At 36.8% G+C, this 23,891-nt stretch overlaps 1 protein-coding gene across 4 annotated transcripts in view; it reads right to left on the bottom strand.

Moving 5' to 3' along the window:
- FAM135A (family with sequence similarity 135 member A) overlaps positions 1–23,891 on the bottom strand; it is a 147,355-nt gene that overhangs the window by 92,985 nt on the left and 30,479 nt on the right. For all 4 annotated transcript variants that reach the window (XM_061131777.1, XM_061131776.1, XM_061131775.1 and 1 more), the window contains one exon: positions 17,656–17,735. In XM_061131777.1, coding sequence (XP_060987760.1) covers positions 17,656–17,735 — 80 coding nt within the window. The remainder of the gene's footprint in view (positions 1–17,655; positions 17,736–23,891) is intronic.

Genomic DNA, 23,891 nt, shown 5'->3' with positions numbered 1-23,891 from the left:
TCTTATAAAAACTGGTGTCTACTATAAATTTATTTTTAAGATACTTTCTTTTGAAAACTAGCAAGCTATCAGGTCACTGACATCTCACAGTCAATAATATACAGTTGACTGTATCAGAAACTTGAAACTGAATGGGTAACAACAATGACTAAATCTGGACTTATAACTAATAAAAACCAAAATAACAGTGCCTAGCAAAAGGCACTTAGAAAGAAGGCTCATTTAGGTATTTCTGAAACACAAACTTTCACAATGTCAAAATAATATTATTCTGCAAAAAATATTAATTACTTGTAATATTTCTGTCATACCAGTGACCAGGAAAGGTCTCAAACAACATAACCTTACACCTCAAGAAACTAGAAAAAGAACAACAAAGCCCAAAGTTAGCAGAAGGAAGGGAATAACCAAGATCAGAGTAGAAGTAAATGAAACAGAGGTAAGAAAGACAACAGAAAAGATGAATGAAACTGGGTTTTTTTGAAAAATAAACAAAATTGACAAATCTATAAAAAAAGAGATGACTCAAATAAAGCTATAAGTGAAACAGGAGACATTACAACAAATACCACAGAAATACAAGGAATAAAAGACTATGATGAACAATAACCCCAACAAATTAGATAACTTAGAAGAAATGGATAAATTCCTAGAGACGTACCTTATCAAGACTGAGTGATGAAAAAACAGAAAATCTGCACAGACCAGTAATGAGTAAGGTAACTGAATCACTAATAAATCTCCCAACAAAATAATATAGTCCAGGATCAGAAGTCTTCATAGGTAAAATCTACCAAACACATAAAGAAGAATTAATACTAATCCTTCTCAAGCTCTTTCAAAAACTGACTAGCAAGAAACACTTTCAAACTAATTTACAAGGCCAGTACCACCCTGATACAGAAGCCAGACAAACAAACTTAGGAAAAGAAAATTACAGGAAAAGAATCTGAAAAAGAATAGATATACACAGATGTTTTGACAACCCATTCTAGTATTCTTGCCTGGAGAATCTCCACGGACAGAAGAGCCTAGAGGGTTGTAGTCCATGGGATTGCAAAGGGTTGGACAGGACTGAGTGACTAAGTACAGCACATACATATATGTTTAACTGAAAGGTAAGTCAGGTCCCTGTTACTTTGTTTGGTCAGAAATCCAAGTGGAAGAGAGTTATATTCTCTTGGGACTCAACATGAATTTCATAAAGACACCCTTATGGCAGAAAGTGAAAAGGAACTAAAAAGCTTCGTGATGAAAGTGAAAGCGGAGAGTGAAAAAGTTGGCTTAAAGCTCAACATTCAGAAAACTAAGATCATGGCATCTAGTCCCATCACTTCATGGGAAATAGATGGGGAGACAGGGGAAACAGTGTCAGGCTTTATTTTTTTGGGCTCCAAAATCACTGCAGATGGTGACTGCAGCCATGAAATTAAAAGACGCTTACTCCTTGGAAGGAAAGTTATGACCAACTTAGATAGCATATTAAAAAGCAGAGACATTACTTTGCCAACAAAGGTCCGTCTAGTCAAGGCTATGGTTTTTCCAGTGGTCATGTATGGATGTGAGATTTGGACTGTGAAGAAAGCTGAGTGCCGAAAAATTGATGCTTTTGAACTGTGGTGTTGGAGAAGACTCTTGAGAGTCCCTTGGACTGCAAGGAGATCCAACCAGTCCATCCTAAAGGAGATCAGTCCTGGGTCTTCATTGGAAGGACTGATGCTGAAGCTGAAACTCCAGTACTTTGGCTACTTCATGCAAAGAGTTGACTCACTGGAAAAGACCCTGATGCTGGGAGGGATTGGGGGCAGGAGGAGAAGGGGACGACAGAGAATGAGATGGCTGGATGGCATCACCAACTCGATGGACATGAGTTTGAGTAAACTCCAGGAGTTGGTGATGAACAGGGAGGCCTGGTGTGCTGTGATTCATGGGGTCGCAAAGAGTCGGACATGACTGAGTGACTGAACTGACTGAACTGAAGAGAATATGTCATTCACTGCTACAGGAAATGACCAGAGTACCACACCTGAAGCCTCAAAGGTCAAGCCCTGAGCCTTTGGAGTGGGAGTACTGACTCCAAGATCCTAGACTACCAGAGAACTAACCCTATGGAGTATCAAATAGTGAGAACTCACACAAAGGAAAACACTAGAATACTAGACCCGGCATCACCCAACCACCAATAGCACCTCGTGCAGGATGTCTCATCTAAACAACAAACAAAACAAAAATACAATCCCAATCATCAGCAGACAGGATTACCAACTCACTCAGCTTTGCCCATCAGAGGAAAACAAACAAACAAACAAAAACTCAGTACAAATCTCACTCTATAAGAAGCTTACAAAAAAAAAAAAAGAAGCTTACACAAACCACTAGACCAACCTTAGAGGGCAGAAACCAAAAGGAAGAAAGAATTCTACCTTGAAGCCTGGGAAAGAAGACCTCAAACACAGTAAGTTAAAAAAAAAAATAATGAAAGGCAGAGAAATACTACACCAATAAAGGAACAAACTAGAAACACAGAAGTCCACATAAATAAAGAGGAAATAGGCAAACTACCTGAAAAAGAACTCAGAATAATGATAGTAAAGATAATCAAAAACCTTGAAAGCAAAATGAAGAAAATGAAAAAAATCAATTAACAAAGACCTAGAAGAATTAAAGAATAAACATGCAGGGACAAACACCACAAATACTGAAATTAAAAATACTCTAGAAGGAATCAATAGCAGAATATCTGAAGCAGAAGAACGAATCAGTGAGCTGGAAGATAAAATGGTGGAAATAACTTCTGAAGAGCAGAAGAAAGTGAAAAGAATGACAAGAGCTGAGGATAGTCTCAGAGACCTCTGGGCCCATATCAAACACACCAACATTCAAATTATAGGGGTCCCAGAAGAAGAGAAAATTTTTGAAGAGATTACAGATGAAAATTTCCCCAACAGGGAAAAGGAAATAGTCAATCAAGTCCAAGAGGCACAAAGAGTCCCATACAGGATAAATCCAAGGAGAAACATCCAAGACACATACTAATCAAATGAACAAAGACTAAACACAAAGAAAGAATATTAAAAGCAGCAAGGGAGAAGCAACAAATAACATACAAGGGAAATCCCATACATTTAACAGCTGATCTTTCAGCAGAAACTCTGAAAGCCACAAGGGAATGGCAGGATATATTTAAAGTACTGAAATGGAAAAATCTACAAACGAGATGACTGTACCTGGCAAGGACCTCGTTCAAAATTGATGGAGAAATCAAAGGCTTTTCAGACAAGCAAAAGTTAAGAGTATTCAGTACCAACAAACTAGCTTTACAACAAATGTTAAACGGACTTATATAGTCAAGAAATGTAACAGAAGAAAAAAGAGCTACAAAATCAACCCCAAACAATTAAGAAAATAGCAACAGGAACATATATATCAATAATTACTTTAAATGAAATGAATTAAATGCTCCAACCAAAGACACAGACTGGCTGAAAGTGAAAGTTGCTCAGTTGTGTCCAACTCTTTGCAACTCCATGGACTATACACAGTTCATGGAGTTCTCCAGGCCAGAATACTTGAGTGGGTAGCCTTTCCCTTCTCCAGGGGATCTTCTCAACCCAGGGATCGAACCCAGGTCTCCTGCATTGCAGGCAGAATCTTTACCAGCTGAGCCACAAGGGAAGCCACAAACTGGCTGAATGGATACAAAAACAAGACCCATATATATGCTGTCTATAAGAAATTCACTTTAGACCTCAGGGCACATATAGACTGAAACTGAGTGGATGGAAAAATATATTCCATGCAAATGGGAAGCAAAAGAAAGCTGGAGTAGCAATCCTCATATCAGACAAAACAGACCTTAAAATAAAGAAGATTACCAGAGATAAGGAAGGACACTACATAATGGCCAAGGGATCAATCCAAGAGGAAGACGTAACAATTGTAAATATCTATGCACCCAACATAGGAGCAACTCAATATATAAGACAAACATTAACTGACATAAAAGGAGAAACTGACAGTAACAGAATAATAGTAGAAGACTTTAACACCCCACTTACACCAATAGATAGATCATCAAAACAGAAAATTCAGAAGGAAACACAAGTCTTAAATGATACATTAGATGAGATGGATCTCATTGATATCTTCAGGATATTCCATCCAAATGCAGAAGAATACACCTTCTGCTCAAATGCACATGGAACACTCTCCAGGAGAGACTACATCTTGGGTCACAAATCAAACCTCAATAAATTTAAGAAAACTGAAATCATATCACGCATCTTTTCTGACCACAATGCTATGAGACTAGATATCAATCACATGAAAAACACTGTAAGAAACACAAATGCATGGAGATTAAACAACACATTTCTAAATAACCAAAAGGTTACTGAAGACAACAAAAGGGAAATAAAAAAATTTCTAGAAACAAATGACAATGAAAACATGAAAACTCAAAACATTTGGGATGGAGCAAAAGCAGTCCTAAGAGAGAAGTTTATAGCAATAAAATCTCACCTTAAGAAACAAGAAAAGCATTGAACAGACAGCCTAACTACACCTAAAACAACTGGAAAAATAAGAACAAACCCAAAAATTAGTAGAAGGAAAGAAATCATAAAGATATGAACAGAAATTAATGAAAAAGAAATGAAAGAAACAATAGTAAAGATTAATAAAACTAAAATCTGGTTCTTTGAGAGGATGAACAAAATTGACAAACCTTTAGTCACACTCATCATGAAAAAATGAGAGAAGAATCAAATCAACAAAATTAGAAATGAAAAAAGAGAGGTTACAACAGACAATGCAGAAATACAAAGGATTCTAAGAGACTATAATGAACTATATGGTAACAAAATGGATAACCTGGAAGAAATGGACAGATTCTTAGAAAAGTTCAATCTTCCAAGACTAAACCAGGAAGTATGAACAACCTAATTACAAGCACTGAAATTGAAGCTGTGACCAAAAATCTCCCAAAAAGCAAAAGCCCAGGACCAGACGGCTTCACAGGAGAATTCTATCAAACATTTAGAGAAGAGCAAATGCCTATCCTTCTAAAACTCTTTCAAAAAATCACAGAGGAGGGAACACTTTCAAACTCATTCTACAAGGCCACCATCACCCTGATACCAAAACCAGACAAAGACAACATGAAAAAAGAAAACTTCAGGCCAATATTACTGATGAATTTACATGCAAAAATCATCAACAAAATTCTAGCAAACAGAATTTGGCAACACATCAAAAAGCTCATACACCATGATCAAGTTGGGTTCATTCCAATAACGCAAGGATTCTTCAATATTCACGAATCAATCAATGTGATACACCATATTAACAAATTGAAAGATAAAAACCATATGATAATCTCAATAGATGCAGGAAAAGCCTTTGACAAAATTCAGCACCCATTTATGATTAAAACTCTTCAAAAAATGGGCATAGAAGGAACCTACCTCAACATAGTAAAGGCCATATATGATAAGCCCACAGCAAACATTCTCCTCAATGGTGAGAAACTGACAGCACTCCCCCTAAGATCAGGAACAAGACAAGGGTGTCCACACTCACCACTATTATTCAACATAATTCTGGAAGTCCTAGCTACAGCAATCAGAGAAGAAAAGGAAATAAAAGGAATCCAAATCAGAAAAGAAGCAAAGCTCTCACTGTTTGTAGATGACATGATACTGAACACAGAAAACCCTAAAGATCAGTTCAGTTCAGTCACTCAATCGTGTCCGATTCTTTGCGACCCCATGAATCGCAGCACACCAGGCCTCCCTGTCCATCACCAACTCCTGGAGCCTACTCAAACTCATGTCCATCGAGTCGGTGATGGCATCCAGCCATCTCATTCTCTGTCATCGCCTTCTCCTCCTGCCCCCAATCCCTCTCAGCATCAGGGTCTTTTCCAATGAGCCAACTCTTTGCATGAGGTGGCCAAAGTACTGGAGTTTCAGCTTCAGCATCAGTCCTTCCAATGAACACCCAGGACTGATCTCCTTTAGGATGGACTGGTTGGATCTCCTTGCAGTCCAAGGGACTCTCAAGAGTCTTCTCCAACACCACAGTTCAAAAGCATCAATTCTTCGGCGCTCAGCTTTCTTCACAGTCCAACTCTCACATCCATATATAACCACTAAAGATAGTATCAGAAAATTACTAGAGCTAACCAGCGAATTTAGCAAAGTCTCGGGATACAAAATCAATACACAGAAGCCACTTGCATTTCTATAGACTAACAATGAAAAATCAGAAAGAGAAATTAAGGAATCAATCCCATTCACCATTACAACAAATAGAATTAAATATCTAGGAATAAGCTTACCTAAGGAGACAAAAGAACTGTACATAGAAAGGTATAAGACACTGATGAAAGAAATTCAAAGACGATATAAACAGATGGAGAGATATTCCATGGGTAGGAAGAATCAATATTGTGAAAATGACTATACTACCAAATGCAATCTACAGATTCAATGTGATCCCTATCAAATTACCAATAGCATTTTTCACAGAAGTAGAACAAAAATTTCACAATTCATATGGAAACACAAAAGACCCCTAATAACCAAAGCAGTCTTGAGAAAGAAGAATGGAGCTGGAGGAATCAACCTTCCTGACTTCAGATTATACTACAAAGCTACAGTCATCAAGACAGTATGGTACTGGCACAAAAACAGAAATATAGACCAATGGAACAAGACAGGAAGTCCAGAAATAAGCCCATGCACCCATGGGTACCTTATTTTTGACAAAGGAGGCAAGAATATACAATGGGGCAGAGACAGCCTCTTCTATAAGTGGTGCTAGGAAAATGGCACAGCTACATGTAAAATGACTGAAATTAGAACACTTCCTAACACCACACACAATCCTAACCTCAAAATGGATTAAAGAACTAAATTTAAGACCAGAAACTATAAAACTCTTACAGGAAAACATAGGCAGAACCCTCGATGACATAAATCAAAGCAGATCTTCTATGACCCACCTCCTAGAGTAATGAAAATAAAAACAAAAGTAAACAAGTGGGACCTGATTAAACTTAAAAGCTTTTGCACAGCAAAGGAAACTATAAGCAAGGTGAAAATACAACTCTCAGAATGGGAGAAAATAATAGCAAGTGAAACAACTGACAAAGGATTAGTTTCCAAAATATACAAGCAGCTCATACAACCCAATACCAGTAAAACAAACAACCCAATCAAAAAGTGGGAAAAAGACATTTCTCCAAAGAAGACATACAGATGGCTAACAAGCACATGAAAAGATGCTCAACATCCCTCATTATTAGAGAAATGCAAATCAAAACTACAATGAGATATCACCTCACACCAGTCAGAATGGCCATCATCAAAAAGTCTACAAATAATAAATACTGTGGAGGGTGTGGAAAGAAGGGAACCCTATTACACTGTTGGTGGGAGTGCAAATTGATACAGCCACTATGGAAGACGGCTTGTAGAATCCTTAAAAAACTAGGAATAAAACTACCATATGACTCAGCAATCCCACTCCTAGGCATATATCCTGAGGAAACCAGGGTTGAATAAGACACATTTATCCCATTGTTCATTGAAGCACTATTTACAATAGCTAGAACGTGGAAGCAATCTAGATGCCTATCAACAGATGAATGGATAAAGAAGTTGTGGTATATATGCACAATGGAGTATTACTCAGCCATAAAAAGTAATGCATTTGAGTCAGTTCTGATGAGGTGAAGTGAGTCAGAGTGAAGTGAGTCAGAAAGAGAAAGATAAATATTGTATTCTAACACACATCTATGGAATCTAGAACAACAGTTCTGAAGAATTTATTTACAGGACAGCAATGGAGAAACAGACATAGAGAACAGACTTATGGACATGGGGAGAGGAGAGGAGAGGGTGAAATATATGGAAACAGTAACATAGAAACTTACATGACCATATGTAAAATAGAGAGCCAAGGGGAATTTGCTGTATGGCTCAGGAAACTCAAACAGGGGCTCTGTATCAACCTAGAGGGGTGGGATGGGGATGGAGACGGGAGGGAGGTTCAAAAGGGTTGGGCTATATATATATACCTATGGCCGATTCGTGTTGAGGTTTGATAGAAAACAGCAAATTCTGTAAATCAATCATCCTTCAATAAAAAAATTAAAAAAAGAATGCGGGAAAAAAACACAAAATCGGTGAATTTTTGTACAGTCATTTTAATACTGAAGATGGAAGAAAAAAGCAACATGTGTGCCATATTATGCTTATTTCAAGAAAGGTATAAATACAACTGAAATGCAAAAAAGATTTGTGCAGTGTATGGAAAAGGTGCTGTGACTGATCAAATGTGTCAAAATGGTTTGCAAAGCTCGTGCTGGAGATTTCTCACTGGACAATGCCCCACCATAGGTTAGAGCAGTTGAAATTGATAGTGATCATCTCGAGCCACTAATTGAGAAAACAAATTAATGTTATACCACAGCCAACATACTCAAAATATCCAAATCAAGCAATGAAAGTCATTTGCACCAGCTCAGTTATGTTAGTCCCTTTGATGTTTGGGTTCTACATAAGTTAAACAGAAAAAACCTTCTTGATGGTATTTCTACATGACATTCTCTACTTAAATGTAATGAAAATGTTCCATTTTTAAAACAAATTATGACGGTGATGAAAAGTGGATACTGTACAATAATCTGGGAAGAAGAGATTATGGGGCAAGCAAAATGAACCATCACCAACCATACCAAAGGCTGGTCTTCATCCAAAATAATTGATTCCAAAAAATGCTGCTCCTAATTAGACCAACTGAAGGTAGCACTTGATGAAAGCATCCAGGATCAGTTAAGAGAAAACACATACTCTTCCATCAAGATAATGCAACAATACATATTTCTTTAATAACCTGTTACAGCTTGGCTGGGAAGTTCTGATTCATCCGCCATAATCACCAGACCTTGCACTTTGAATGTTCATTAACTGTGGTTTTTATGATATTCTCTTAATGGAAAAAAATTTCAATTCCCTGAAGACTGTAAAAGGCACTTGGAACAGTTCTTTGCTCAAAGAGATAAAAAGTTTTGCAAAGATGGATTATGAAATTGCTTGAAAATTGGCAGAAGGTAGTGGAACAAAATGGTGAATACATTGTTCAGTAAACAAAAAATATTCTCTGTGAAAATGAAAAATGTGCCTTTTATTTTTACTTTAAAAATGAAAGGAAATTTTGACCAACCAATATCTAACAAACCAAATTCAAGAGCATATTAAAAGGATCATACACTATAATCAGCGGGATTTATCCCTGGGAAGCATGGATGGTTTGACATATGCAAATCAATAAACATATACCACATTAAGAAAATGATGATAAATGAAGGATAACAGTCATCTAATCATCTCAAAAGATGCAGAAAAATAATTTGACAACATTCAACATACTTTCATGACAAAAACTCAATCAATTAGGTACAGAAGGAATGTATCTCAATATAATAAAGGCCATTTATGACAAGCCCACAGCTATCATCCTTAATGGTAAAAAGTTGAAAGTGCTCCTTTCAACTCAGGAACAAGACAAGCATGCTCACTTTCATCACCCCTTTATGACATAGTACTGAAGTCCTAGCCACACACACACAAAAAAAGGAAATTAAATGTATCCAAATAGGAAAGGAAGAAATAAAAGTGTCTGTCTATACAGATGACATGATCTTATAAACAGAAAACCCTAAAGATTCCACCAAAAAGCTGTTAGAACTAATCCATGAATTTGGTAAAGTTGCAGGACACAAAATCAACATACAAAAACCAATTGCATTTCTATACATTAACAATGAACTACTTGAAAAATCTCACTTACACTAGCATCAAAAGCAATAAAATACTTAGGTATAAACTTAACCAAAGGAGATAAAATACCTGTACATTAAAAACTGTAAGATTCTGAGGAAAGAAACTGAAGAAAACACAAATAAATGGAAAGATAACCTATGTTCTTAGATTGGAAGAATTAATATTGCTAAAATATCCATATTACCTGAAGTGATCTACAAATTCAATAAAATCACTATCAAAATTCCAATGGCATTTCTCATAGAAATAGAAAAAATTATCCTAAAATTTATATTAGACCACAAAAGTCCCTGAATAGCCAGAGCAATCTTAAGAGCAAAAGAACAAAGCTGGAGGCATCACACTTCTTAATGTCAAACTATACTGCATGGCTATAGTAACCAAAGCAGTATGGTAGTAGTATGAAAACAGGCACATAGATCAATGGAAGGAAAAGAGAGCCCAGCAATCAGCCCACACATATAGGATCAACTAGTAACTGACAGGGTGCCAAGAACACATAATAAGAAAAAGGAAGTCCCTTCAATAAACCATGCTGGGAAAACTGGATATACACATGCAAAAGAATAAAACTGGACTCCTGTTATATATTACTCAGAAAAATTAACTCAGAATGGATTAGACTTAAATTTTAAGGCCTGAAACCACAAACTTCTAGAAGAAAACATAGGGAGAAAGCTCCTTTACCTTGGTCTTGTGTAATATTTATGTTTGACACCAAAGCAAAGGCAACAGACAGGTGGGATTACATAAAACTACAAGGCTTCTGCACAGTGGAAGACACCACCAACAAAAGAAAAAGCAACCTACTGAACGGAATAAAATATCTGCCAATCATATATCTGATAGGGGATAACATCCAAAATCTATAAAGAACCAAGCAACTGACTAGCAAAAACAAAAAATCTGACTTTAAAATGGGCAGAAGAAATGAATAGACATTTTTTTCCAAAGAACCCATAAAGCCCTGGTGGTCCAGTGGCTAAGACTCCTAATGGAGTCATGCTCCTAACGGAGGGGGGGCCAAGTTTGATCCCTGGTCAGGGAACTAGATCCTACATTCCACAACTAAGAGTTCACACCATGCAATTAAAAGATCCCACATGCCGCAAGGAAGATTGAAGATCCTGCATGCCACTAACCAAATAAATGAAGAGGTAAGTAGAAACACTAAAAAGAAAGACATACAAATGGCCAACGGGTACATAAAATGGTGCTCAACATCACTAATCATCACAAATTATTTATTTTCAGGGAAATGTAAATCAAAAGCATAAAGAACTATCTCTTCACACTTGTTAGATTGGTTATTTAAAAAACAAGTCCAGAGATAACAAATGTTATGATGTGAAAAGAGATGCTAGAATGTGAAAAGAGAACACTTGTATGCACTGTTGGTGGGAAATGTGAATTGGTGCAGTTACTATAAAAAACAGTATGGAGGATCCACAAAATATTAAAAACAGAATTTCCACATGATCCAGCAATCCCACTCCCGGATATATATTTGGAAGAAATGAAATCAGTATCTCAAAGAAAGTTTTGCATGCATATTTTCATTGCAGCGTTATTCACAACTGCCAAGATGTGGAAATAACCCAAGTGTCTGTCAGTGGATGAATAGATAAAGAAAATGCAGTGTATATATTCACAATGGATATTATTCAGCCATAAAAAGATGGAAATCCTGTCATCTGCAGCAATATGGATGAAGCTGGAGGGCATTATGCTATACAAAATAAGTCAGACAGAGAAAAGACAGATACTGGATGTTATCACTTACATGTGGAAACAAAACAAAATCAATTTGGGGGACATTTCCTGAAGATCCAGTGGTTAAACTCCTCATTCCCAAGCAGAGAGCTTGAGTTCAATCCCTGTTAAGAGAACTAGACCCTGCACGTGACAACTAAGACTCAGCACAGCTAACTTAAAAAAAAAGTGAATTTCATAGACACAGACAACCAAATGGTGGTTGCCAGGGGCTGGGGTGTGAGAGAAACTGTAAGATGTAGTTCAAAGGGTACAAACTTTTAGTTATAAGAAAAATAAGTTCTGAGGATCTCATGCACAGCATTGTGACTATAGCTAGTAATAAAGTACTGTATACTTAAAATTTGTTAGAATAATCTTAAGCCTTCTTTACCACAAACACACAAAAAAAACTATGTGAGGTGATAGATGTGCTAATTATCTAGATTATGGCAATTTTTTCACACTGTATCTGTATAACAAATCACATATTTATATGTATTATGTAGTGTATATATGTATATATATAAAACAAACCATGTTGTACATTTTTAAAATACAAAATTATGTTTGTTAATTATTCCTTGATAAAGCTGAAAAAATAAGCAAATAAAAAGTCCAGAAAAAAGAAGTCTTTCTAGCTTTTTTTTTCAACAGACAATGTTAAGAAATACAACAGAGCAAGACATTTAGTTTACTAGATTAAGGAACTTCAAAAAGGGAGGATCAATCCATCTTATAACACTAGTTGCTTTAACCTCTGTTTCCTAGAAAGCAGACTTACAAAAGACCTATTGACAATAAATATATACATTAACATGTAAAGTTCAACATTCAGAAAACTAAGATCATGGCATCTGGTCCCATCACTTCATGGAAATAGATGGGGAGACAGGGGAAATAGTATCAGGCTCTATTTTTTTTTGGCTCCAAAATCACTGCAGATGGTGACTGCAGCCATGAAATTAAAAGACGCTTACTCCTTGGAAGGAAAGTTATGACCAACTTAGATAGCATATTAAAAAGCAGAGACATTACTTTGCCAACAAAGGTCCGTCTAGTCAAGGCTATGGTTTTTCCAGTGGTCATGTATGGATGTGAGAGTTGGACTGTGAAGAAAGCTGAGCGCTGAAGAATTGATGCTTTTGAACTGTGGTGTTGGAGAAGACTCTTGAGAGTCCCTTGGACTGCAAGGAGATCCAACCAGTCCATCCTAAAGGAGATCAGTCCTGGGTGTTCATTGGAAGGACTGATGTTGAAGCTGAAACTCCAGTACTTTGGCCACCTCATGCGACGAGGTAACTCATTGGAAAAGACCCTGATGCTGGGAGGGATTGGGGGCAAGAGGAGAAGGGGACGACAGAGGATGAGATGGCTGGATGCCATCACCGACTCGATGGACATGAGTTTGAGTAAACTCCAGGAGTTGGTGATAGACAGGGAGGCCTGGTGTGCTGCGATTCATGGGGTTGCAAAGAGTCGGACATGACTGAGCGACTGAACTGAACTGAACATGTACAAGAGGCCAAGAAGAAAATTTACTTTTTCTTTTTAAAAGAAATATACATCTTTTTGGTCATAAGCAATATGAGCATTTTGACAGTCTTCAAAAACATATAAACTCTTCATCATATAAAATACATTAAACTTTTAACATGAACCAGCATTTTAGTATCCACAGTATGCTAAGAAAGATAATCTTCAGCACATCAGATTGCCAGAATATATTTATAAATTTCAAAAATGAACTAAATTGTGCTCAATACAGCTTTATGCTGTTGTTGTTCAGTCAGTAATTGTGTCTGACTCTTTGCAACCCACATACTGCAGCACACCAGATTTCTCTGTCTTCATTATCTCCTGGAGTGTGCCCAAGTCATGACCATTGAGTTAGTGAAGCCATCCAATCATCTCATCCTGTGTTACCCTCTTCACCTCCTGCCCACAATCTTTCCCAGCATCATGGTCTTTTCAAATGAGTCAGCTCTTCACATCAGGTGGCCAAAGTACTGGAGCTTTAGCATCAGTCCTTCGAATGAATATTCAGGGTTGATTTCCTTTAGGATTGACTGGCTTGATCTCCTTGCTTTCCAAGGGACTCTCAAGTCTTCTCCAACACCACAATTGGAAAGCATCAATTCCTCAGCCCTCAGCCATCTTTATTGTCCAGCTCTCACATCCATACATGACTACTGAAAAAACCATAGCTTTAACTAGATGGACCTTTGTTGGCAAAGTAATGTCTCTGCTTTTTTTTTTTTTCTTTTTCCATTTATTTTTATTAGTTGGAGGCTAATTACTTTACAATATTGTAGTGGTTTTTGTCATACATTGACATGAATCAGCCATGGAGTTACATGTATTCCCCATCCCGATCCCCCCTCCCACCTCCCTCTCTACCCGATCCCTCTGGGTCTTCCCAGTGCACCAGGCCCGAGCACTTGTCTCATGCATCCCACCTGGGCTGGTGATCTGTTTCACCATAGATAATATACATGTTTCGATGCTGTTCTCTTGAAACATCCCACCCTCGCCTTCTCCCACAGAGTCCAAAAGTCTGTTCTGTACATCTGTGTCTCTTTTTCTGTTTTGCATATAGGGTTATCATTACCATCTTTCTAAATTCCATATATATGTGTTAGTATACTGTAATGGTCTTTATCATTCTGGCTTACTTCACTCTGTATAATGGGCTCCAGTTTCATCCAGCTCATTAGAACTGATTCAAATGAATTCTTTTTAATGGTTGAGTAATATTCCATGGTGTATATATACCACAGCTTCCTTATCCATTTGTCTGCTGATGGGCATCTAGGTTGCTTCCATGTCCTGGCTATTATAAACAGTGCTGCGATGAACATTGGGGTCCACGTGTCTCTTTCAGATCTGGTTTCCTCGGTGTGTATGTCCAGAAGTGGGATTGCTGGGTCATATGGCAGTTCTATTTCCAGTTTTTTAAGAAATCTCCACACTGTTCTCCATAGTGGCTGTACTAGTTTGCATTCCCACCAACAGTGTAAGAGGGTTCCCTTTTCTCCCCACCCTCTCCAGCATTTATTGCTTGTAGACTTTTGGATAGCAGCCATCCTGACTGGCGTGTAATGGTACCTCATTGTGGTTTTGACTTGCATTTCTCTGATAATGAGTGATGTTGTCTCTGCTTTTTAATATACTGTCTAGGTTGGTCATACCTTTACTTCTGGGAGCAATTATCTTTTAATTTCATGGCTACAGTCACCATCTGCAGTGATTTGGGAGCCCAAGAAAATAAAATCTGCCATTGTTTACACTTTTCCCCCGTTTATTTGCCATGAGGTGATGGGACTGGATGCCATGATCTTAATTTTTTGAATGCTGAGTTTTAAGCCAGCTTTTTCACTCTCTTTCACCCTCATCAAGAGGCTCTTTTGTTCCTCTTCACTTTCTGCCATTAGAGTGGCATCACGTGTATACCTGAAGTTGTTGATATTTCTCCCAGCAATCTTGATTCCAGCTTGTGATTCATCCAGCCCAGCATTTCACATGATGTATTTTGCATAGAAGTTAAATAAGCAAGGTGACAATATACAGGCTTGACATACTCCTTTCCCAATTTTGAACCAGTCCATTGTTCCATGCCCAGTTTTAACTGTTCCTTCTTGACCTTCATACAGGTTTCTCAGGAGACAGGTAAAGTAGTCTGGTATTCCCATCTCTTTAAGAATTTTCCACAGTTTGTTATAATCTACACAAAGACTTTAGTATAGTCAATGAAGCAGAAGTAGACATTTTTCCGGAATTCTCTTGTTTTGTGTGTGTGTGTGTGTGAGAGAGCCAAGAGATGCTGGCAATTTGATCTCAGGTTCCTCTACCTTTTTAAAATTCAGCTTGTACATCTACAAGTTCTTGGTTCACTAACTGCTGAAGCCTAGCTTGAAGGATTTTGAGCATTACCTTGCTAGCATGTGAAATGAGCACAATTGTGCAGTAGTTTGAACATTCTCTGGCATTGCCTTTGGGATTGGAATGAAAACTGACTTTTTCCAGTGCTGTGGCTACTGCTGAGTTTTCCAAATTTGCTGGCGTATTAAGTGCAATAGTTTCACAGCATCATCTTTTAGGATTTGAAAGAGCTCAGCTGGAATTCCATTGCTTTCACTAGCTTTGTTCATAGTCATGCTTCCTAAGGCCCCCTTGACTTCGCATTCCAGGATGTCTGGTTCTAGGTGACTGACTGCACCATCGTGGTTATCCGGGTTATTAAGATTTTTCTGTTTTAGCTCTTCTGTATATTCCTGCCACGTCTTCTCAATCTCTTCTGTTTCTGTTAGGTCCCTGCCGTTTCTGACCTTTATTGTGCCCATCTTTGCATGAAATTTTCCCTTGGTATCTCTGATTTTCTTCAAGAGATCTCTAGTCTTTCCCATTCTATCGTTTTCCTCTATTTCATCACGTTGTTCACTTAAGAAGGCTTTCTCATCTCCACTTGTTATCCTCTGGAAGCTTGCACTCAGTTAGATATATCTTTCCCTTTCACTTCTCTTCTTTTCTCAGCTATTTGTAAGGCCTCTTCAGACAATCATTTGCCTTCTTGCATTTCTTTTTCTTGGGGATGGTTTTGGCGACTGCTTCTGGTACAATGTTACGAATCGCTGTCCATAGTTCTTCAAGCACTCTGTCTACCAGATTTAATCCCTTGAATCTATCTGTCACTTTCACTGTAAACTCACAAGGAATTCGATTTAGGTCATACCTGAATGGGCAAGTGGTCTTCTCTATTTTCTTCAATTTAGGCCTGAATTTGGCAGTAAGTTCATGATCTGAGCCACAGTCAGCTCCAGGTCTTATTTTTTCTGACTGTATAGAACTTGTCCATCTTTGACTGCAAAGAATTAATCAATCTGATTTTGCTATTGACCATCTGATGACGTCCATGTATAGAGTAGTCTCTTAAGTTGCTGGAAGAGGGTGTCTGCTATGACCAGTATGTTCTCCTGGCAAAACTCTGTTAGCCTTTGCCCTACTTCATTTTGTACTCCAAGGCCATACCTGCCTATTACTCTAGGTAACTCTTGACTTTCTAATTCTGCACCCCCACAATTGAGCATCATTTCCGCTTTGGCCCAGCCTCTTCATTCTTTCTGGAGCTATTCTTCTGTTCTTCTGCAGTAGCATACTGGATACCTACCAACCTGGGGGGCTCATCTTTCATATTTTTCCCTTTTCACCCTGTTCATGGTGTTCTCAAGGCAAAAATACTGAAGTGGTGTGCCATTCTCTTCTCCAGTGGGCTGTGTTTTGTTCAAACTCTCCACCATGACCTATCTGTCTTGGGTGGCCCTGCACATAATGGCTCACAGCTTCATTGAGCTAGCTTTATATTAGGTGTTTTTTAATGTTTTGTGATGCATTAAAAACTATTAGTTCATATTAGAAATGAAAACTCTCTAGTATGTTTCATTAATCATTGTATTTTCTAACTGCTTAATAGAATATACTGTATCAAGAAAGCTGAAAAAAAATGCCCAATAATTACATCAGGACCACTAGTTTTGGTTCAAATCCTTTAATGCTAGAGTGTCTCCTTAGAATATGAGTAAATAAAAGAGCTGTTACAACATGTCTATTTTATACTTTCTGACCCTTTATTTTCTCATTAATCAAGTAAAAAAAAAAGTAGGTGAAAAAGTAAACTCAAAACACATACTATAAAACTTTATCATAAAACAGCTTTGTGATCATATGTCAAATTATGTATTCACATTCACTATGCATTTGTTAAAAGTACATATTACATGATATAATTGATATCACCCTTACTTATGTTTGTTTTCATGGAAATTTCACATACTTTTACTTGCTCATCCTAAGAAACCTAAGATGGAGACAAGGAATATATAATCAAGCCTGTTTTACTGAGACCTCAAATATATTTCTTATATGAAGTATGAGAATGATGCTCTTTGGCATCTTGTGTTCATAATTAAAAGATAAAAATAATTATTAAAAGTCATTATTGGTCATTATAATCTTGCTTCATTTTTTTTTTAATTGAGAATATTCCTTGGCTTACCTGTTGCATGTAGCAAACTAGCTTCTACTCTGTGTGGAACTCTTGGTGGAATTTTCATAGATGCACGAATCTGGTAAAAACTAAAGCAAAAGAGACAAAAGAAGTCACTTCAAAGCATTTAAAAAATATGCAATGCCCCTATTTCTATATATCTATATGTATTAAAAAATAAAGTTCATCTGCTTTATCAATCTCCCATAGTATTTACTATTGGTGGAAAACAGTGTACCAGATCCACATACAGATCAAACATTACAACTGCATTGCATACAACCCAAAGAGAAACAGGCATATGTAAAGACAGAAACATTCTTACTTTTTTTTTTTTTAATTTATTTTTATTATTATTATTATTTTTTTCCAGTGGGTTTTGTCATACATTAACATTCTTACTTTAAATGACAGCATGTCATAACAATAGCAGGAGTTTACTAAGGATTCTAAGGCTTTCACTGCTTAATCTGGTTTATTTATTTTTTCATTTAAAAGACAATAAAAATATTCTTAAGCACAATTTTGAGAAAACACAGGATTAATAGCAAACAGCTTTAAAAATTGGTTTCATACCATAAGACATGTATTATGTTGAAAGAATTCAGTTTTATTCAAAGTCAGTGCTATTCTGTTTAGTTTATTACTTGCATAACATTAAGACTATATATATGTACATATATATATATATATATGTGTATATATATATATATATATATATATATAAATCTACCAGTCATTAACAATCAGTTTAAATAGAAAAAATTATGAGGTAAAAACAAATGCTTCTGTTTTAACATCATTACACTATAAGTTTGTGCATGTAATGGAGGATATATGTATCTATGTATACAAACACACATACACAAAGGGTTACTAAAAGCTAAATGATGATTATAAATCAGGGATGAGTTTAGATGGACACTAGAGAGTTGAATATTTAATCTTAATTTTTCTTTAATGATTTCCTAGGCAGGAGTATAAATCTGTAAATAATACAAAGATTATTTAAAATACATAAATTTATTACTATGATATCTAGGAAAGCATGGCATTGGAGAGAATATATGGACAATGACAGATTTAAAGAGTGAAAGAAAGAGTGGTCAATTAAACTTAGAACCTTTAAAATCACAATTTGGCCCTAAAAAGAACTGGCAAAATGCTACAGAGATAGATGTTGAGTTAAGATTAAGATGAGGTCACCCTGAAAACATGAGATGACTGAGAACAAAAATCAAAGTGAAAAAAGCAGGAACCTTGGCATTAGATAGCAAAGTTTTAATTTTAATTAAAGATTAAATCAAACACTGATATTTTGAAATATTCAGGTATGCCATATAACAGCTAAGAATAAACAACTGATATGTTTCATTTTAAACTCACTAAACTTCCTAAACAGGAACTATGACCTACTTATAAGTGTACACCCACAATTATAATATAATTGATTTGTACACATTACATTCAAAGACATTTAAACAACACTGCATTTGTGGTATACCATTAGAGTATCTTATTTAAAACTCCCTGAACTTAAATGTGCGTGTGTACATATAACACATACACGTACCATTAATTCACAACTTACAGAGGACCCACCAACGTGTTAGCCACTGGCCTAAGTACTAGAAACACAGGGAAAACAAACCACTGGTAGTAATTACATACATTATTTTAAACGATGTTCCTTTTGCATTTGTAATAGCAGCCTATTATGACTGCAAATATATTTTTAAAATTAGAATTAATGGTACTTTAAGGTACAAATCCCCAAAAATGAGCAAAACTTTCAACTGTGTGTGTTAGCTACTTTCAAGACTGTGCATATGTTAACTATTTTTTACATAAAATATCAAGCAACAAAATTTTTAAAACACAGGATAAAATACATCCTTTTTAAGGGCCATGGTGAGCTAGGCTATTTAGAACTTCTTGCTTAAAAAACAACAGAAACTGCCAAATAAAGTATTAAAATGTATCTTTATAAGATTATTGAAGAAGTAACAAAATAGTATAGAATTATCAAAGAAAATCAGTCAGGCAGGCAACACAATGAAGCTGTTTCTGTCCTGAATGCATCTGCTGATCCATTCAGACAAATCTCACTTTCACTTTTAAAAACCTGACTCATATTCCTAATAAAGAGCATCTAAAAACAGAGAAAAAGACCAATTAACCTAAAAAAGTGTGTAAGAGATATTAATAAATGGTTCACCAAAAAAGAAATGCCAATGTCTCTTAAATACATGAAAAAATGTTCAATCTTACTTATAATTTTAAAAACCACAAATTAAAACTATAATGAGCTATCTTTTCTCACCTATCACGTTGACAGAAATTCAACTATTTGACAAAATACTCTGTTGGTGACAGTCTGGACAAAAAGGAATTCTGCACTGCTGGAGAGGTAAAAGGGTGCAAGCCCACGTGGAACGGAATTTAGCCACAAAGAGCAAAAACACACATATTTACTCTCTGACCTAGCATTACACTTGTTAGACTATCTCCCAAAGATACTTTAGCAAAAATTTTCAGTGAGGTAGCATAAGGCTATTCACTGCAGTATTAGCTGCAACAAGAAAACTCGAGAAAAAATGTCTATCAATAAAGGACTGGCTGAATAAACTATGGTGCAGTACCACACAGTTATAAAACATAATCTTATATACATATATACATACATCTATATATGTGTGTGTGCATGCTAAGTTGCTTCAGTTGTGTCTGACTGCGACCCTGTGGACCATAGCCTGCCAGGCTCCTGTGTCCTAGCGATTCTCCAGGCAAGAATACTTGGAGTGGGTTGGCATGCCCTCCTCCAGGGGATCTTCCCTACCCAGGGATCAAATCCATGCCTCATATGTCTCCTGCACTGGCAGGCAGGTTCTTTACCCCTAGTGCCACTAGCATATCTGTATCTATATTTAGCATATCTATATATACTACAAAGCAGTGATCTCTAAGATACATTTTTTAAACACAAAAGCCCCAAATAGAATATGTATATTATGCTACCTTTGTTTGAGAATAAAGGATATGATTATGTATTTTTTGCCTTTTAAAAAAAAAGTAATAAAAAGGAAGGACATACACAAAACTAATAAAAAATAAAATGGCTTTTATAGGTGGGGAGATGGGGAAATGGGGGTGAAGAGAAAGAAAAGGGATGAAAATAAGGCCCTTTTCAATGAACGTACTTCAGAGTTTTTATTTTGGAATCATAAAATCTTTTTATAAAAAAGCAAAATACATTAACTTTAAAAAGCAATCCCTTAAACCACCCTAAAATAACTGAACTTAATGTGTATCTACTTAATTGCAATTTCACAGAGTACTTTCAAGTGATTTTTAAAACACAGTACTTCCAGTGCTTGTTCCTTACGGGATATACAATAAAAGAAAACCCCAAAGCGGTTCCAAACAACATTAATAGTCTTGCTGGTTATGTTGCTACCATTATTTTGAAATTATCTTAGACATATCTACACACACATGAATAAAGCAATGAGTAATTATGTAATTAGGAACCAAGACTTTCAGTGTAAATGAAAAGAGATAGAAATATAAAGTTAAAAAAATAAATCAAAAGTTAGAACAGGAAAATAGCAAAAATTTATGAAGTATTTTTCTTTAAAAAAGTGTCCTTTCTGTGTCAACTGAGAAGGCCTAGAAACAATGATTCAATAAAAATGCGTACTTTTAACACATATATTATGATCTCTAAACACTATTTCCCACTAAAAGGAACTAGAGCCCCTTGGCTGATTCTAAATGTAGAACAGGGAATATCACTAGAGTCTGAAACAACTAGCAATAGTAAGAGACGAACACTGCTTGGATTATCCCATGAGAAGTTTGCAGAAATCAACCTACAGGGCTCCCTCTGAACATCAGGAAGTCATGATGCAGTATAACCCATCAAGTATGATAAAAATACTTTGGCCTCCTGATGTGAAGAACTGACTCATTGGAAAAGACCCTGATGCTGGGAAAGACTGAAGGTGGGAGAAGGGGAAGACAGAGGATGAGATGGTTGGATGGCATTGCTGACTTGATGGACACGAGTTTGAGTAAGCTCTGGGAGTTGGTGATGGACAGGGAAGCCTGGCATGTGGCAGTCCATGGGATCGCAAAGAGTCAGACAGGACTGAGAGACTGAACAACAACATTCACAGATATTTTATTTTTTAAAAGTTGAAGGTTTGTAGCAACCATGCGTCAAGTGTCTACCGACATGATTTTCTCAATAGCATTCACTCACTTTGTGTCTCAGTGTCATGCTCTGATAATTCAGGCTGTATTTCAAACACTTTCATTATTATTGCATTTGTTACAGTGATCTGTGATCAGTGAACTTTGATGCTACTCCTGTTGTTGTTCTGTGGTGCCAGGAACCACTCATGTTAGGCAGTGAGCTGAAACTTCTCTGGCAGCCCAGTGGTAGAGACTGCTTCCACTGCAGGGCCACAGGTTCCATCTTTGGTTGGGGAACTAAGATTCCCCGTGCCACGTGGCCAAAAAGTAGAAATAAATAAATAAAATTGGGCCAAATTTTTTTTAACAGAAAATTAAAAAAAAAAAAGACACTGAACTAATAAATACTGTGTGTGTTTTGAGAGCTCTACCAACTGGCTGTACCCCCATCTCTCCCCCTCTCCCCAAGCTTCCCAGTTAAGACACACAATATTGAAATTAGGCCAATTAACAACCCTACAATGGCTTCTAAGTGAAAGGAAGAGCTGGTTGTTTCTCACTTTAAATCAAAAGCTAGAATTAATTAAGCTTAGTGAGGAAGGCACATTCAAGGCAGAAAACTCAGCCTCTTGTGCCAGCCAGACAAGCTGTAGATTCAAAGGAAAAGCCCTGACAGAAATTATAAGTGCTACTCCAGTGAACACACGAATGAAAAGAAAGCAAACAACCTGACTGCTGACATGAAGAATGTTTCAGTGATCTAAGGAGAAGATGAAACCAGCTATACATTTCCTCATGCCAAAGTCTAAAACCAGAGCAAGGCCCTAAATACCTTCAATTCTACGAAGGCTGAGTGAAGCAAGGAAGCTGCAGAAGGGAAGTTTGAAGCCAGCAGAGGCTGGTTCCCGACATTTAAGCAAAGAGGCCATCTCCATGACATAGAAGTGCAAGGTGAAGCTGCAAGTCACCCAGGAGATCTAGCTAAGATAATTCATGAGAGTGGCTACTGTAAACAGCAGATTTTCAATGCAGACAAAACAGTCTTCTATTGGGAAAAAATGTTATCTAGAAGTTTCATAGCTGGAGAGGAGAAGTCAATGCCTGGCTTCAAAATGTCAAAGAACTGGCTGATTCTCTTGTTAGGAGCTAATGCAGCTGGTGACTTAACTTGAAGTCAGTGCTCTTTCATCATTCTGAAAGTTCTAGAGCTAAATCTCTGCTGGGGCTCTATATATGAAACAACAAAGAACAGATGACATAACATCTGCTTACAACATAGTTTACTTAATATTTTAAGCCCACTGTTGAAACCTACCGCCCAGAAAAAAAGATGACTTTCAAAATGTTACTGCTCACTGAAAATGTACCTGGTTCCCTAAGAGCTCTGATGGAGATAGACAACAAGATTAAAGTTGTTTTCATTACTGATAACATAACATCTATTCTGCAGCCTATGGATCAAGGAGTAATTTCCAATTTAAGTCTTACAATTTAAAAAATATATTCTATAAGGCTATACCTTGAGAGATAGTAATTCCTCTGGTGGATCCGTGCAAAGTGAATTGAAAACCTTCCAGAAAGAATTCATCATTCTAGATGCCATTAAGAATATTCATGATTTACAGAAGAGGTCAAAACATCAACATTAAAATAGGAGTTGGGGCCTTCCATGGTGAGCCAGTGGCTAAGACTCCTCACTCCCAATGCAGGGAGCCCAGAGTTTGATACCTGGTCAGGGAATCAGATCCACATGCTGCAACTAAAGATCCTGAGGGTAGCAACTGAGACCCGGTAAGGCCAAATAAATAAATGTTTAAAAAAATAAAATAAGGAGTTTGGAAGAAGCTAATTCCAATTTTCATAGATGACTTTGAGGGGTTCGAAACTTCAGTGGAGGGACTAAGATGCAGATGTGGTTAAGATAGCAAGAGAACCAGAATTCGAAGTGGAACCTGAGATATGCCTAAATTACTGCAATTTCATGACAAAACTTTAATGGAAGAGGAGTTGCTTTTTATGGATGAGCAGAGGCAGTGGTTTCTTGAGAT

The sequence above is a fragment of the Dama dama genome, chromosome 28 (genome assembly GCF_033118175.1).
Source record: "Dama dama isolate Ldn47 chromosome 28, ASM3311817v1, whole genome shotgun sequence".
Classification (NCBI taxonomy): Eukaryota; Metazoa; Chordata; class Mammalia; order Artiodactyla; family Cervidae; genus Dama; species Dama dama.
The sequence above is the reverse complement of the archived record's forward strand: the minus strand, read 5'-3'. Positions and strand labels throughout refer to the sequence as shown.